The sequence below is a fragment of the Halichoerus grypus genome, chromosome 12 (assembly GCF_964656455.1).
Source record: "Halichoerus grypus chromosome 12, mHalGry1.hap1.1, whole genome shotgun sequence".
Classification (NCBI taxonomy): Eukaryota; Metazoa; Chordata; class Mammalia; order Carnivora; family Phocidae; genus Halichoerus; species Halichoerus grypus.
Window position 1 is genome coordinate 94,580,003 of NC_135723.1, and position 13,678 is coordinate 94,593,680.

At 52.9% G+C, this 13,678-nt stretch overlaps 1 gene segment (V, D, J or C); it reads left to right on the forward strand.

Moving 5' to 3' along the window:
- Positions 1–804: 804 nt before the first annotated feature.
- LOC118532169 (T cell receptor beta constant 1-like) lies at positions 805–7,973 on the forward strand. The segment is given in 6 exon segments: positions 805–862; positions 2,494–2,670; positions 6,263–6,652; positions 7,170–7,187; positions 7,338–7,444; positions 7,739–7,973. Coding segments are annotated over 6 exon segments (771 nt in total).
- The last annotated feature ends 5,705 nt before the right edge of the window (positions 7,974–13,678 follow it).

A 13,678-nucleotide genomic window follows, 5' to 3' on the forward strand; every position in this document is an offset into this window, starting at 1 on the left:
GTGAAAATGTGCCCTGATCACTCCTGGAAGGATAGAAAATAAAGGTCGCCAAAACCAAGAATCAGCCCTATTGCTATTTCTAGAAATCCTCTAAGAGCATTTCAGTTGTCTCATTGTCACCGTGGTGATGCGGGGCAGTCCTGAGGATGGCTTCTAGGCGGTGGTCCTCTGTTTCCTCGCTCCATGCATACCCCACTCCTCTTACCCTGCATCCCAGAGCCACCTGCTCTCAGACTATTTTGCACTCCATCACCTGGAGGCACATAGCACTCCAACTCCCACTTATTCTTGAAGATTTAGCCCCAATATCTTCCCCAGCAAGAAGCCTTCTCAGGCGCTTCCCTGTCTGAACTAGCCATCTACTCTCTCACTCACGGGACTGTAACACATGACTTTCTCTCTCCATTGCAATGCATGAGGCATTCACATGTGTGCACACTTCTACAACATACACACGTATATGTATATATATATTTACATACATGCGTGAGTGCACTAACCCACTCATCGAGCACACATCATTGCGATGTTCTGCTGGTCACCTTCAAGAAAATAAAGAGATCCATGTCACAGTCCCCAGGGAGCCTACCTGTTCACGAGGGGGTCATTCATGAATAGAAACAGTGGAATTACAAAGTGATGCTTTCCAATAGCAATGTGAGCTGTCTACTAAAATGCAGTCAGAGGCTAGCACTCAGTTTCCCCCTGGGATCATCAGGGAAGAGTCTGAGAAGGTGGCAAACTCTTCAAAGAAAGAACTGGTCTAATTACCCCTGTGAGGCGGTGGTTGTGACAGTCAGAGACATGAACCAGAGCCGAAACAAAGGGGTCCAGTACTCGCGGGTACTTAGCCGGGGACGAGGTTCCAAGATAGGAGGGATGAGACATTAGGCAGGCTGGTGCGTGCTCCTCAGAGGGTGGACTCATGCCACCAGCATGAGGCCTGGCACATAGGGGATGTTCATGATGTGTGTGGGATACATGAAGGATAAGGAGCTTGGACTCTGTTCAGGGAGCAGTGGGGAATTATAGAGGTTGCTTGCCCCCATGCCCCCTGCTATCACCTGCTCTATGGAATCCACCCTTCAATCCTCCCATCCCACCTCACTATAAATGCCTGTCTGTGCAGGTGGGCACAGACAGTCCCAGAGGGGAGACCTGGTGACATAGAATGTTCTGCCATGGGGCCTCTCTGCCCTGCCCCCACCCCATGAGCACCATGACCTTCCCCGGGCCCTCCCCACTTTAAATGTACTCCGAGTTTGCTCCCAGCCCCAGTCAATCAAACCTCTGTCACCTGCACTTCCTGCCTCTGCCCAGTGGTTGGGGGAGGGGACCAGAGGGAAAGAAACATTTTGTATCCTGCTGTAACATTGTGGGAGCTGGGGGGACCACCATGATTCAGGTAGAGGGGGTGCTTTTACAAAAAGCCCTGCCTCAGAAAATATCTCCACCCAGCTCAGGAAACACAGCTCCTGGATGGGGAGTGGCTGGGAGGTGTCTCTGGAGCTGGTCCCTGGGTCCCAGACAGCTTCCCAGGAATGTGAAGGGCCAATGCATCAAAATGGGATCATCATGACTGTTTTTGCCGTGTTTAAAAAAAAAAAAAAAGGGATCATCATCCAGCACTTTTCATAAAAACTTGTCCTTGACAAAAGTACTTACACATGCGTTATTTATTAAGAACTCACAACAACACTGTGCAAAACATATTACCCCATTTTTCAGATGAAGGAAATAAGGCCAGAGAGGTTGCAGGTCCTATAAGTAGTAAGAGACAGGGTCTAGCCTGGAACATTCCCCAACTCCAGCCCAAACCCCCATCACCAATCCCTGTTCATTTTCCACTTCCACTTGTCCCCAAGCCAAGTTGATTCTCATCTGCAAATTGGAGATGATCTCCCCTGGCATCTAGATTACTATGTCCAGCTAGCTCTGGAGGTGGGACGAGAGAAGCCCAGGAAGGAGGAGAGTGCACCCCCAGCTTGTGCCAAGGGAAGTAGGAAGGAGGAGAAATTCTTAGCAGCCCCTGCTCACTGTGCTAATACAGGGAGCAGCACTTTGGGCCAGGGACCCGGCTCACCGTACTAGGTAAGAAAGCTGCTCCCGGTGGGAAGGAGGGTGGGTTGCCCAGCTTGGACCATACCCAGGACCCTGGCCCTTAAGGAGTGGGTGTTGGCCCCTCCTGGGCCCCTGGTCGGGAAGGCGGGTTTGTGCCTGGGTCCCCAGAGCTGTGCAAACACGGGACAGCTGTACTTTGGGGCCGGTTCCAAGCTGACAGTGCTGGGTAAGTAGGTTAGCTGGGGCCCGAGCGCTCCGCGGGGTGGGATGGAGACAGGTGGGCAGCTGCCCGGCTTCTGGAGCTGCGCTAGAGGTGGGGCTCGGCGCCTGGTCCGGGACTCCCGGTTCTGGGTGCGGGGTGCGCGAGGGAGCGGGTTGGCGGGAGAGGGCAGCGCCGGATTTTTGTGCTGGGGCTCCGGGCTGTGAGTACAGAAACTCAGTATTTCGGCAGGGGCACCCGGCTGACCGTGCTAGGTAAGCGGGGGTGCCCCGGGGCGCCGGGGAGCGCGGTGGGGCCAGGGGATGGCGGGCCTGTTTTTGTGCTGCCCCGGGGGGCTGTGAGCCAAAATACCCAGTACTTCGGCGCGGGGACCCGGCTGTCGGTGCTAGGTGAGCGCGGCGCGCGGCGCGGCGGGGTTCTTGGCTGGGGGCCCGGGGCCGTGCTTTACAGCCTCCGCCCTGACCTTCGGGGCGGGCAGCCGGCTGACCGTCGTGGGTGAGTGGCCGCGGGACCCGCCGCGAGTGCCGCGGGGTCGGGAGGGAAGGCGGCGGCCCCAGGGCTCTTCCCGGCCCGACCCCTGGTGGGCCCCCCGCGCTGGGGCCGGGCTGCGAGCGGGAGCGGGGAGCGGCGGGGGCGCTGCGGGGTTTGCGTGTGGGGCTGGGCCTCTGTGCTCCTATGAGCGGTACTTCGGCGCCGGCACCAGGCTCACGGTCATCGGTGAGATTTGGGCGTCTCCCCCGCGCGTCCCCGCCGCAGCCCCTCGGAGCCGGGAGAAGGCGCGGGTGGGCCAGGGCTGGGGCGCGCGCTCGGCTGTCGGTCCGCGGGGTCAGCCCTGCGAGGGGGCGGGGACGGGGTCCTCGCCGGCCGGGCACGAGGGCGGAGGGCCAGGGGGCTGTGGGGCTCTTTTCCTGCTCCTGAGGTATTTAGGGGCAGGGGGAGTGGGGCGCGAGAGCATTGATGAGGACGCAGAGCCGCTGGATTGGGGGACCGGACTGAGAAGGGAAAACCGGGGCTGCGGGGAGGATGGGGGGCGTGTAGCTGCTATAGAGAGCGGGGACCGAGCCCGAGGGGCAGGAAAAAGTCAAGGACAAGCATGGGACTGGCGGGCACCCAGCCGGGCGGGCTCCTGGGGGAGGTAGATGGAGGGGAGGCCGCTGAACAGAGGAGAAAAGGAATGAGAAACAGGAGAGGAATAGAGAGGCCAGATCAACGTGAGTCAGTGAAGAAAAGAGTCAAAACAAGCAGGGTTAGCTGATGTACTGTTCAGCATTTAAAATCATGTTTAAAATCCCTGCCTTGCTCTCCTAAGCCAGAGAGCCCCCTGAGGTGTGTCTACAGCACCCATTCCTGCCCATGGGCTGGACTGGACCCTCAGCCGCTGGGACGCATTCGCTCCCGCCCCCCGCCCATGTCTCCCTCTGCCACCCAGCCTGAAATCTCGGACCTCACACGAAGTATTCCAGCGTCCACAGCCCAGGTGGTGGAGGAGGTTCAGCTGTTGCAAAGTACATTAAAATGCAGATATTTTGGTTGTGAGGTGAGGAAAATTTCCAGGAGAATCCTAAGCTCCTAGATCTGGAAAGGAACCTCAAACATCACCTGGTGAGGAGAATGTTGAGGCCAGAGAGGGGAAGAAACTCATGATACTGGTACATTAACCTGGATTATTTGATAACAATAAGCCCCATTCGTCGTTAGACTGTCATTAAGCTGGAGCCAATGGGGCTCAGCTAAACTCTGTCCAGGGGAAATGCCAGATTCCTCTGATCAGCAGGGGTGGGCATAAGACCAGACTTTAGAGCCAGATAAACCTGGGCCCCAGTCGCTGGCTCGCTGATGATCAGATGACCTTGGGCAAATGAATCTGTGTGAAGTTTGGTCCCCTCTACGGTACAAGGTCATCAGCAACACCTACCACTTATCGTTGCTGTGAGGGTGACTACCAGGAGACCCTACATATAGAGTATGCAGGGAAGGTGGATTGTTATAATTCGGCCCTTCTCTTCTGCACCCTTCCTCTTGGTGGTCACTGGGGAGTGAGGGGAGAGCGTGAGCCCAGTGCCCAAGGAGGGACAGGATTTGGCATGTGGATCATGGAGGGGAGGGCTGGGTGGGCGTGAGTGGTGGATCGGGAACAGGAAAGATAAACTTCACAATTCTGCCTGAGGCCCATCCAACCCACAAACAGAGCATATACAAACAGAAGCTCACTAGTACATACACTTACACCCACATAGGCAAGCTCACCCACACCCCACAGGGACTCACAAACATGGAAGGATAAACTGACCCTGCCCTCACGCGGAGCTGTGTAGACAGGGGCTTCAGAGTGTCATGGCGTCCTGTTTGTCCTGCCCGTTGCATCTGTAAACATTGTGGGAAGCATCACACATGATTCAAAGGACATCATTAATTTTGCAGGAAGGACTGAGTGGGGGCCAGAGGAGTACATTCAGTAGTGCCCCAGGAGAGCTGGTCCAATTTCAGAGCCAGGGTCTTTGAGACAAGAGTGACACCAGGCTGAGCAGAGAGATCGATGGAGCTGGGCAGTATAGATGTGAGGATGTTACCACCTCTGGTAAAGTAAAGACCTAGAGACATCGTACGGGTTAGCAAGTAGGAGTCGCAGGGAGGGGAAGCTGACAGGATGGGAAGCCCGACCAGCTCAAAACGAAAATGCCAGGCTCTTGTTAAAAATTATTTAGAATTTCAAGATGGTGACAACAGCCCTTAAGCCAAGGGTGGGGCCTTTGTAAGCACAGGGTCCTGTACTCAGGTCCTACACTCATGAAGCTGGCCCCGGAAGTTAGGTCCCATCCAGAGAAATGTGAAGGACATTTTCTCCATCTTCCAGGCTAAACTAGAATCTCATAATCTCATAATCTCATAAGGAGATTTTTCATTTTAACAGAATTGCTAAGAAATGAACAACAAAAAAATCAGTGGAAAGCAAAGAAGAAGGATAAAATGAATGGAGAGCAGACTCAGAAGAAGGGAGCCAGCCAGAAGAGAGGGTGGTCTGGGCCTTCACCCAAGACTCTGCAGAGGAGAGACTTTGGACAAAAACTGTATCAAAGCAGCTGCTAGCAAGAAGTTGCTCTGATGATCTCAGATGCTTATTTAGGAAGCTGACTGGTAGAAAAAAAGTATAACATTTGGAAGCAAAGGCGCAAAGAAAGTTGACGAATCCCTGAATTTGACCTAAGGAGAGATTGCTCTCTGAGCTGAGGAACCTCAGGGGGAACCTCAAAGCGGAGGAATGGCGAGGGAGGACCTCATAAACCACAAAGAAAGTCAGAAAATCTCACATTCTCATGAGCACACCATAAAACAAAAGGGTACCCTCGCCTGAGTGCACAACAATATGCCATTTGTAGATTGTCATCTGAAGAGAATCCCCAGCCCTCAAATGACCCCCTTTGCCCAATTCCCCTTTACTCCTCAGCCTCTTCGATTTCGAAGCAATTCACCGGCTGAGGACAGAGACTGTCTGAATGCTCATGTCACTTAACCTCCATGGCCAAATGAAGACACTGTCCCAAAGGCACACTGGTGGGCAAAGTCAGTTTTGGATTTGGATCCTATTATTCTGATTCCAATCCTGTGCTCACCCCTTGAATAACTACTACATAATATGGTGAAATGTAGACATGTAAGCCTTTTACTGATGGAAAAGAAGTCAAATAACGTCAATGAGGGGACATTACTCAGAATGTCTACAGGGTGACTGCAAAGGACAGGCAGGGCAGACGAACAATTACAGAGGGATGGGGACAGTGATGCCCAAACACACAGGACCTACTACTACATAATTCTGCTTTAAGATAGCTCCATTTCCAGCTTTATCTCTGTCTCTCTCTGTCTTTCTTTATTTCTGTCTCTGTCTCTGTCTCTGTCTCTCTCTCTCACACACACACACACACACACCAAACCCAGACAGCTCTCAGACCAGTCCTGGTCCCAACATCTCTTCCCTTGCAGAGAACCTGGAAAAGGTCAAACCTCCCACGGTCACAGTGTTTGAACCATCAGAAGCAGAGACCTCCCGCACCCAGAAGGCCACACTTGTGTGCCTGGCCACGGGCTTCTACCCCGACCACGTGGAGCTGAGCTGGTGGGTGAACGGCAAGGAGGTCCAGAACGGGGTCAGCACAGACCCACAGCCCTACAAGGAGCGGCCCAACGAGAATGGCTCCAGCTACTGTCTGAGCAGCCGGCTGAGGGTGTCCTCTGCCTTCTGGCACAACCCTCGCAACTACTTTCGCTGCCAAGTCCAGTTCCACGGGCTCAGGGACGAGGATGAGTGGGACAACTCCAGCCGGGCCAAACCCATCACCCAGAACATCAGTGACGAGATCCAGGGCAGAGCAGGTGAGCGGGGCCTGGGGGGCTGGGCGGGGAGTGAGTGAGAGCACAGAAAGGGGGGATCCAGGCAGAAGACCAGGCGGACACAGGACAGGGAGGGAAGACTGAAGCCCAGCATGAGGGTGAACGGGCACCCCGGGGCTAATTCCTCCCCAGATCCTCAGCCCAGCAGAGCCTTGCAGCTGGGGTCCCCTCACTGTCCGAGCCTGTACGGCTCAGCGCCGAGGGGGGCGCCCCCAGCCCTCTGTGCCACCCCGTTCCATGGGGTTCCGGGACGGGGCAGCTCCGCGGGCGCAGCACCAGAAAGACCGTCTAGGCGTCTGCGAGAAGCCTGGTCTGAGCCTGGGGGTCCGTGCTAACCCGGAGGCTGACTCGTGTGTTTGTGTGTGTGTTTGGTTGGTTCTTAACCGAAGCACAGCTGACAATAGTGTTGCCTTAGCGTCAGGTGTGCCAACTCGGCAGCTTTCCGTCTGCTTTAGGAGACGGGGTCTCTCATCCATTCCCTCCCCCTTCTCTCTTTCAGACTGTGGCTTCACTTCGGGTACGTGACCCTCTCCTCTGCTTGGTCTCCGTCTCCCATGGTTTTGTCCTGGAAGGCGAGCATGGAGAACCATGGAGCCCGGGGTGGGGGGTGGAGAGGCCAGAGACACCTGCTCACAGGTCCCTGTGCGCTCTCCCTTCCCGCCCGCAGTGTCCTATCAGCAGGGCATCCTGTCTGCCACCATCCTCTATGAGATCCTGCTGGGGAAGGCCACCCTGTATGCCGTGCTGGTCAGCGCCCTGGTGCTGATGGCCAAGGTAAGGAGGCGGGCAGGACCGGGCAGGCAGGCTGGAGGGAGAGGGTAGAACATCATGCATGGAACATGAGGGGATCTCAGAGCCTGACTCAGCCCTGATATATTCTATTTCTCAAGGAAAGTATAATGGGACTGCCAGACTGGGGAGAAAGTATGGGGATTGTATAGGATGCTGCATCCGAGGATGGGGAGAGTCGACCAGCTATACCCAAAATCAGGCCCAGAGTCAGGCTCTCTGAGCCCCCTCCTGCTGTTCATGGCCCCTGGGACCTTGACAATGCCCTCTCTTCCGCAGGTCAAGAGAAAGGGTTCCTGAGAGCAGCTCTGAAAGTGCATCCTGAGTTGCTCATCATCCTCACCCCAGATTCTCCTTGACGTGCTTCCAGTCTGCATTTCTAAAAGTTATTCTCTCTCCACCTCTTATCTCTTTCTTGATGGGATATCTGTCCCTTCTCTCTGCTTCCCTGCAGACTGAGCTCCTCAACCCTGAAACTGAAATAGACTAAAACAATAAAAGTGTCTTGCCGGGCCGTGTTGTGTCTTGGGGCTATCTATGAGGTTCTGTCCTTTGAAGATTTAAGGAAGGGCCCACCCCTGCAGCGTATGGAGGGACTGACCCTTCTCTCTAAGCAAGGCTGCTTGCTCCTGTTCATCCTGACTGACCCTTCTCTCTAAGCAAGGCTGCTTGCTCCTGTTCATCCTGATGGAGGATGGGCTCCATGGTCCATACCCAGGCCAGAGATAGGCTTGTTTAGGCAGGAAGTCAGGGGTGAGAAGGAAGTTTGATAGCCAAGAAAGGATGGGGGAGGTGGAGTCCCTTGTTGGTGGCCTGCTCTGTTCCCGACTTGGGGCTGGGCCCTGGCACCAGTGCCATCTCCGTTCATCCCCACCACACCCCTGGAAGCAGGTGTCCTCCCTCCTCTGTGGGTGAGGAAGCCACAGTTCACAGATCAAATGACTGGTAAGCGGTGACACCGTGGCACGTTCTCTGGAAGATGGAAATTCGGGAAGTTTGTTCCAAGTAGTGGCCAGAACGGTGTGACTGTCCCTGAGGGACCATGGAGTAGCCACCCCCAACTTCCCGTGCAGGACCCACAGGAACAGACCGAAGGGTGTATTTGTTCCTTAGCAATGCAGTGACAAAGGACCACAAACTTGATGGTTTAAAGCTGTAGAAATTTATTCTCTCGCAGTTCTGGAGTCCAAAATCAAGGTGCAAGCAGGGCCGCACTCCCTTCAAAAGCTCTAGGGGAGAATCTTTTCTGCTTGCTGGTCCTTGGCTTGTGGCAGCATCCCTCCGACCGTATGCCTGTCTCCACATCACCTTCCCACGTCCCTGTGCCTTGATTTCTCCCTTATTTTTTTCTTATCAAGATGGGAGTTATTGGATTTAGGACACACCTGAATTCAGAAGGATTTCATCCTGGGATCCTTGACATGTGCATCTGCAAAGACCTTGTTTCCAAATTGGGTCACTTTTGTTCTGAGGTTCGGGGTGGGCATGAAGTCTAGGGGGACACTATCCATCCCACTGCACTGAGTGTCCAGGAACTGGACGTGAGGGGTTCTCCAGACTCCGCTCCCACAGACCAGGAAAGGACACAGCCCAGGGCGGGGGTGGCCTGGGGAACCCATCACGTGCCTGTAACTTCCCATCAGTCGTAATTATTTCTAGATTTCTCAAACTGCAGCTCAGTTTTTTTCTTTTTATTTATTTTTATAATGACTAAAAAGCCCCCCAAAGGGGACAGAGTTTAGGCCCTAGACCAGCACCCGGAAGAGCCGTGCCTCCCATGCTTTAGACACATGTGGTGTCTCCTCACAAGGGTGGGACGGGAGAGGAGCAGCTGAAGGGACAAGTAAGCTCCCCAGAGAGAAGAGGGCATTGTGTGGACCAGAGGGGGTGGCCTGGGACAGGGCATTGGAGGACAGGTATTTGTGGGTGCAGAGCAGTGAGGGGGCTGAGAAGGAGCAGGATGGAGATGGAGGGGGAGGTGGGGAGAAGATAACCCCGCACAGGAGGGAAACGGGGTCTGCAAGCTTGGTGATCCTCACCTGGGGCGTGCTGAGCAGGGGAATTAGCAGCTGGGAGGATGTGGGGGGAGATGCCGGTGGACACCTGGGGTTTGCCAAAGTGAGGGACGTGAAGAATGAAGGAATGTCCTCAGGAGGGTGAATGACCCCCACCCTCCCGCTCCTGGAGACATAATAGAGCTGGAGAAAGTTACAAACATCATCTAGTCCACACTGCACACCCTGTTTGACCCAAGGAGAGCCTCCTTCCCCTTATCCTTACAGCTGTTTTCTTGTCTCCCTCAGACAGCACCCCCCCACACCTCCCCAATATTCAACTCAGAGCACTAGGAAGTTAACCTCTTCTGCCTCTGCCCCTCTCTCTGGAATCCAAGTAGGTCCTTCTGGACCGATTCTGGGCATCCCATGCATCCTTCCCCAGGTGAAACTGAGCAACGACAGGTTAGATGCAAGGTGATCATATCATGTAGTGCACGAATAGGGACACTACTGAGGGTGAAAGATGGGATTCTGGGACAAAAGAAGTGACTTAGCAGGTGCCTGGGTGGCTCAGCAGGTTAAGCAGGTCATGATCCTGGGGTCCTGGGATCGAGCCCTACCTATGTCGGGCTCCCTGCTTAGCAGGGAGTCTGCTTCTCCCTTTGTCCCTCCCCCTTGCTCATGTATGTTCTCTCTCTCTCTCAAATAAATAAATAAAATCTTAAAAAAAAATGAAGTGAATCAGGATTGTCCCGGCAAACTAGGACACATGGCCATTCCAATTAAAGGGGCTCCCAAAGAGTTTCTGGGTCCAGAGAATGGGAAGCACTGAAGCGATTCCTCGCAGGCCTGGACCTGTCTGCCTATTCTAGTCTCAAGGCTCATCTAAACTTCATCCCATTGAAGACACCTGTGGGCAGAAGGTAGCCCAGGGGCAAACTCCACAAGTGAGACCAGTACAGGGCAAAGTGTGCTTATTGATTGAAGAGACTTAGAAGCCAGGCATCTCTAGGAGGATGCCTGGGGTCCCCAAGTTCTCACCATTCCCGAGGGCACAGCTGGACTCACCTTAGGAAGCACTCCAGGAGAGGAATCTCAACCCTGTGACTTTTAGAGATTTACTTAAAAATTAGGAGGGAAAGGGGAGCATCCAACTGGTCAGGTCATCAGGAGAACATCTTGGTAGGGGGTGAGGTTCCTGTGGGGAAGGGCTGCTCAAGCCACTGTCACTTGCCCAGAAAAATTTTCCTATCAGCACTAGTATCTGAAAGACTCACACGCCCTCCTCCTGTGGGGCTCATGGTCAGGCTACACAGGCTGGGCAGTGGGGATGGGGGCAGAAGGTGCTGGGACCATCCAAGAGACAAAGATTTTTTCTCTTGTAAGTAAGTGATTAGGGAAGAAGGAGGGAGAGAAGAGAGAAAAAAAGGATTTCAGAACAAGAGAGGGTGGAAAATGAGCAATGGATCCTGATAGATCTTAATATCTCCATTTCCTGCCCTGAGGTATTTCCCTATTTTTCCTCTTCCATAGGGACCCAGGGAAGGGGAGCCTGACTGATCTCAGCCTTCACAGTCAGTGTGATACACAGTGCTAAATGTCCTGTGTAGGAGGACATTCATGACGTCACTACTTAGGGATGGATGTGGGAACAGATGATTGGCACTTGAAACCAAAAACATGCTCAAGCCTACATGTATTTTCATTTAGGGGTGCTAGGAGATGCTAATGGGGATCAGGAATGGCTAAAACCCCCATGTCAATTCTTAGAACCACTACTGACCTATGGATGAATTGCTCTTCTGCTCACCCATTGACCTCTTGTCAAACTTTCATGACCAAGTTCACTTTTACTCTGTCCATGAAATTACCCTGTGCCCATATAAGAAGACTTCTAGTATGGAAGGCCACCAAGCCTGGGCAACAATTTTAATTACAGTTCATTCCCATTGTTTGTGGCAGACTCCTGTAGTTACCAGAATGGTGATTTCTGGGCCTTGATACCCCATAATCTGAGATGTTATCCACCCCATCTGGGCCCCAAACACAAAGAATTTCCTGCCTTCATCCAGGGCTGGATATGTTCCCCTCCCACCTTGGAGACTTTCTGTTCTAGAGCTATGTTTATGGATCTGAGGTCCCCGGGTTCCTTAACACACCATTCCTCTCTGCCTTCCCTTAGCATTTATTGTGACCGCACTTGGCCATATCCTGAATCATCTCCCTCCAACAGAGGACCTAGTCTCTGCTCACCACACACTCACAGTCCCGACTACATGGGGAGTCTCCTCCATTTCTGTCTAGTGTCCTTATTTTTGCTGTACTTGGAGTCCTAATAGGGTTCCCTCCGTGGGGAGGATGGGGTTCCAGTGATAAATGAGTGGATCTGTACGTCAACAAGAGCCCACAGCCGTGACTATCTCCCCAGGAGCATCCTCAACCAGCTCTGAGTATCTCAGCCTGTCCTCTGTGAGTCTGAGGGGTGGTCTTCACAGGAGACTGCCCTCCGGTGCTTCCTGTGGACCTAGCGCCCTACTGCTTCCTGATCAAATGCACTGACGGAAGGAAGTGCTTTTTTTAAAATGGCGACTTGAGGGTGGTCCTGGGCATGACCCTTCCTGTCCAAGTGCTAGGTCACTCCAGCAATTACAGCTGGGTCCTTTGCACCCTCATTCCCACGGTGAGACTTCGTCTTGACTGGGTCTGGGAATTACACACGCTTTCGCTGGTAGGGGTTCTTGTATCCCCCCAGTTATGCTTGACCTGTCCTGGGAACAGGGAGCTCTCCATCTGCCTGAGTAGCCATTTCATCACCGGATGGCTCTTGTGAAGAATTCTGTCCTGTTTCCGTATCCATCAATCTCAATATCACACCTGTCACACCCCTCATTGACCATCACAATACTCCCAGGGGAGCACTTCCTGTGTCAGCTAGCAAGCCCACCCCAGCCGAGTCTACACATCTCTGAGAGACAGAATAAACCCAACCCTTAAAAGCTGGAGTTTGCAGAGGAGAAAAAGCCTGCAGCAGAGAGAGGAGAACATTATGACAACAAAGAATATGCACTTCCGAGCCAGAGAGACCTTGGTTGAAGCCTCAGATCTGCACTTATCAGCTTTATGACCACCTCTGAGACTCAGCTTTCCTTCTTATAAAATGGGCTGAATCACAACCCTGACTTCATAAGGTGGTTTCATCTTATTAATGCACACAACATGCAAAGCTGCTCTCCCAGCCTCAATAAATATTAGCTACTATTATAAAAATTTATTATTAGCCTAAAGTTTATTTTCTGGCTAAACATTTCCAGTTCTCTCTCAATGTTTTTCTCATATGGCCCAGTTTTGAGCACCTCCAACTCTCCACAGCCCAGCCACCCTCTTCTGAAAACATTTATGTTTGTTTTCAGCCTTCTACTTTTCTAAAAGTGTGCTGTTCAGAACAGAACACAGGGCCACGCGGGTTCGCTATTGTCTACACTGGGTCTGTTAGGGCAATTTTCAACATCCTGTACCCACTCACAGAACTCACTTTTGACTCAGACCTTGGGTCTTTTTCACAGGTTCTGCTATGAGTCATACACTACCCTTCCGGTGTGCAGACAGTTGCTTTTCTCTTTTTGGGGGGTTGGGGAGAGATGAGGGGAGACAGGGAGTACTTGTTTAATCTTATCACATTTCTTTAGCTGATCTCTTCAACCTGTCTAGTTTCTGAGAGTCTAATTCTGCAGATCATTGTATTGACCCCTCCATCCTCTTGTCACTTGGGTCTGAGGGTTGCACCTTATGTATTCTTCTACAAGCAGCTCATAAAATTCATGGCAAGATCACAGCTCAGTACAGAGCCCACGTTCCTCTAAGCTTTGTCTGAGATCCAGGAGCTGCTCAAACACAGAGAATTAGCTTCTGGTCCTCCTCTGTCCACAGCTGCATGGCCCTAGACAACTCCTTTTGCTTCTTGGGGCTTCTATCACCTTATTTGTGAAGGGAGGAGATTGGGTAAAGTGATGTCTAAAGAATCTTCAACCTCTGCTCTTTAGATTCAGTGATTCAAAGTCTGCAGGCCCCAAATCACCATGAGGAAGAGAACTCGGGGAATCTAAGTTTTTCCCAGACGCACATCATTCACACAGTGACACAGCCTCAGGGGCTGTCTCTGAGGGGGAGGGGGCTGGTGCCAACCCTGGAACCCCACAGTTAAGGCACCTGGAGCCCTGACACC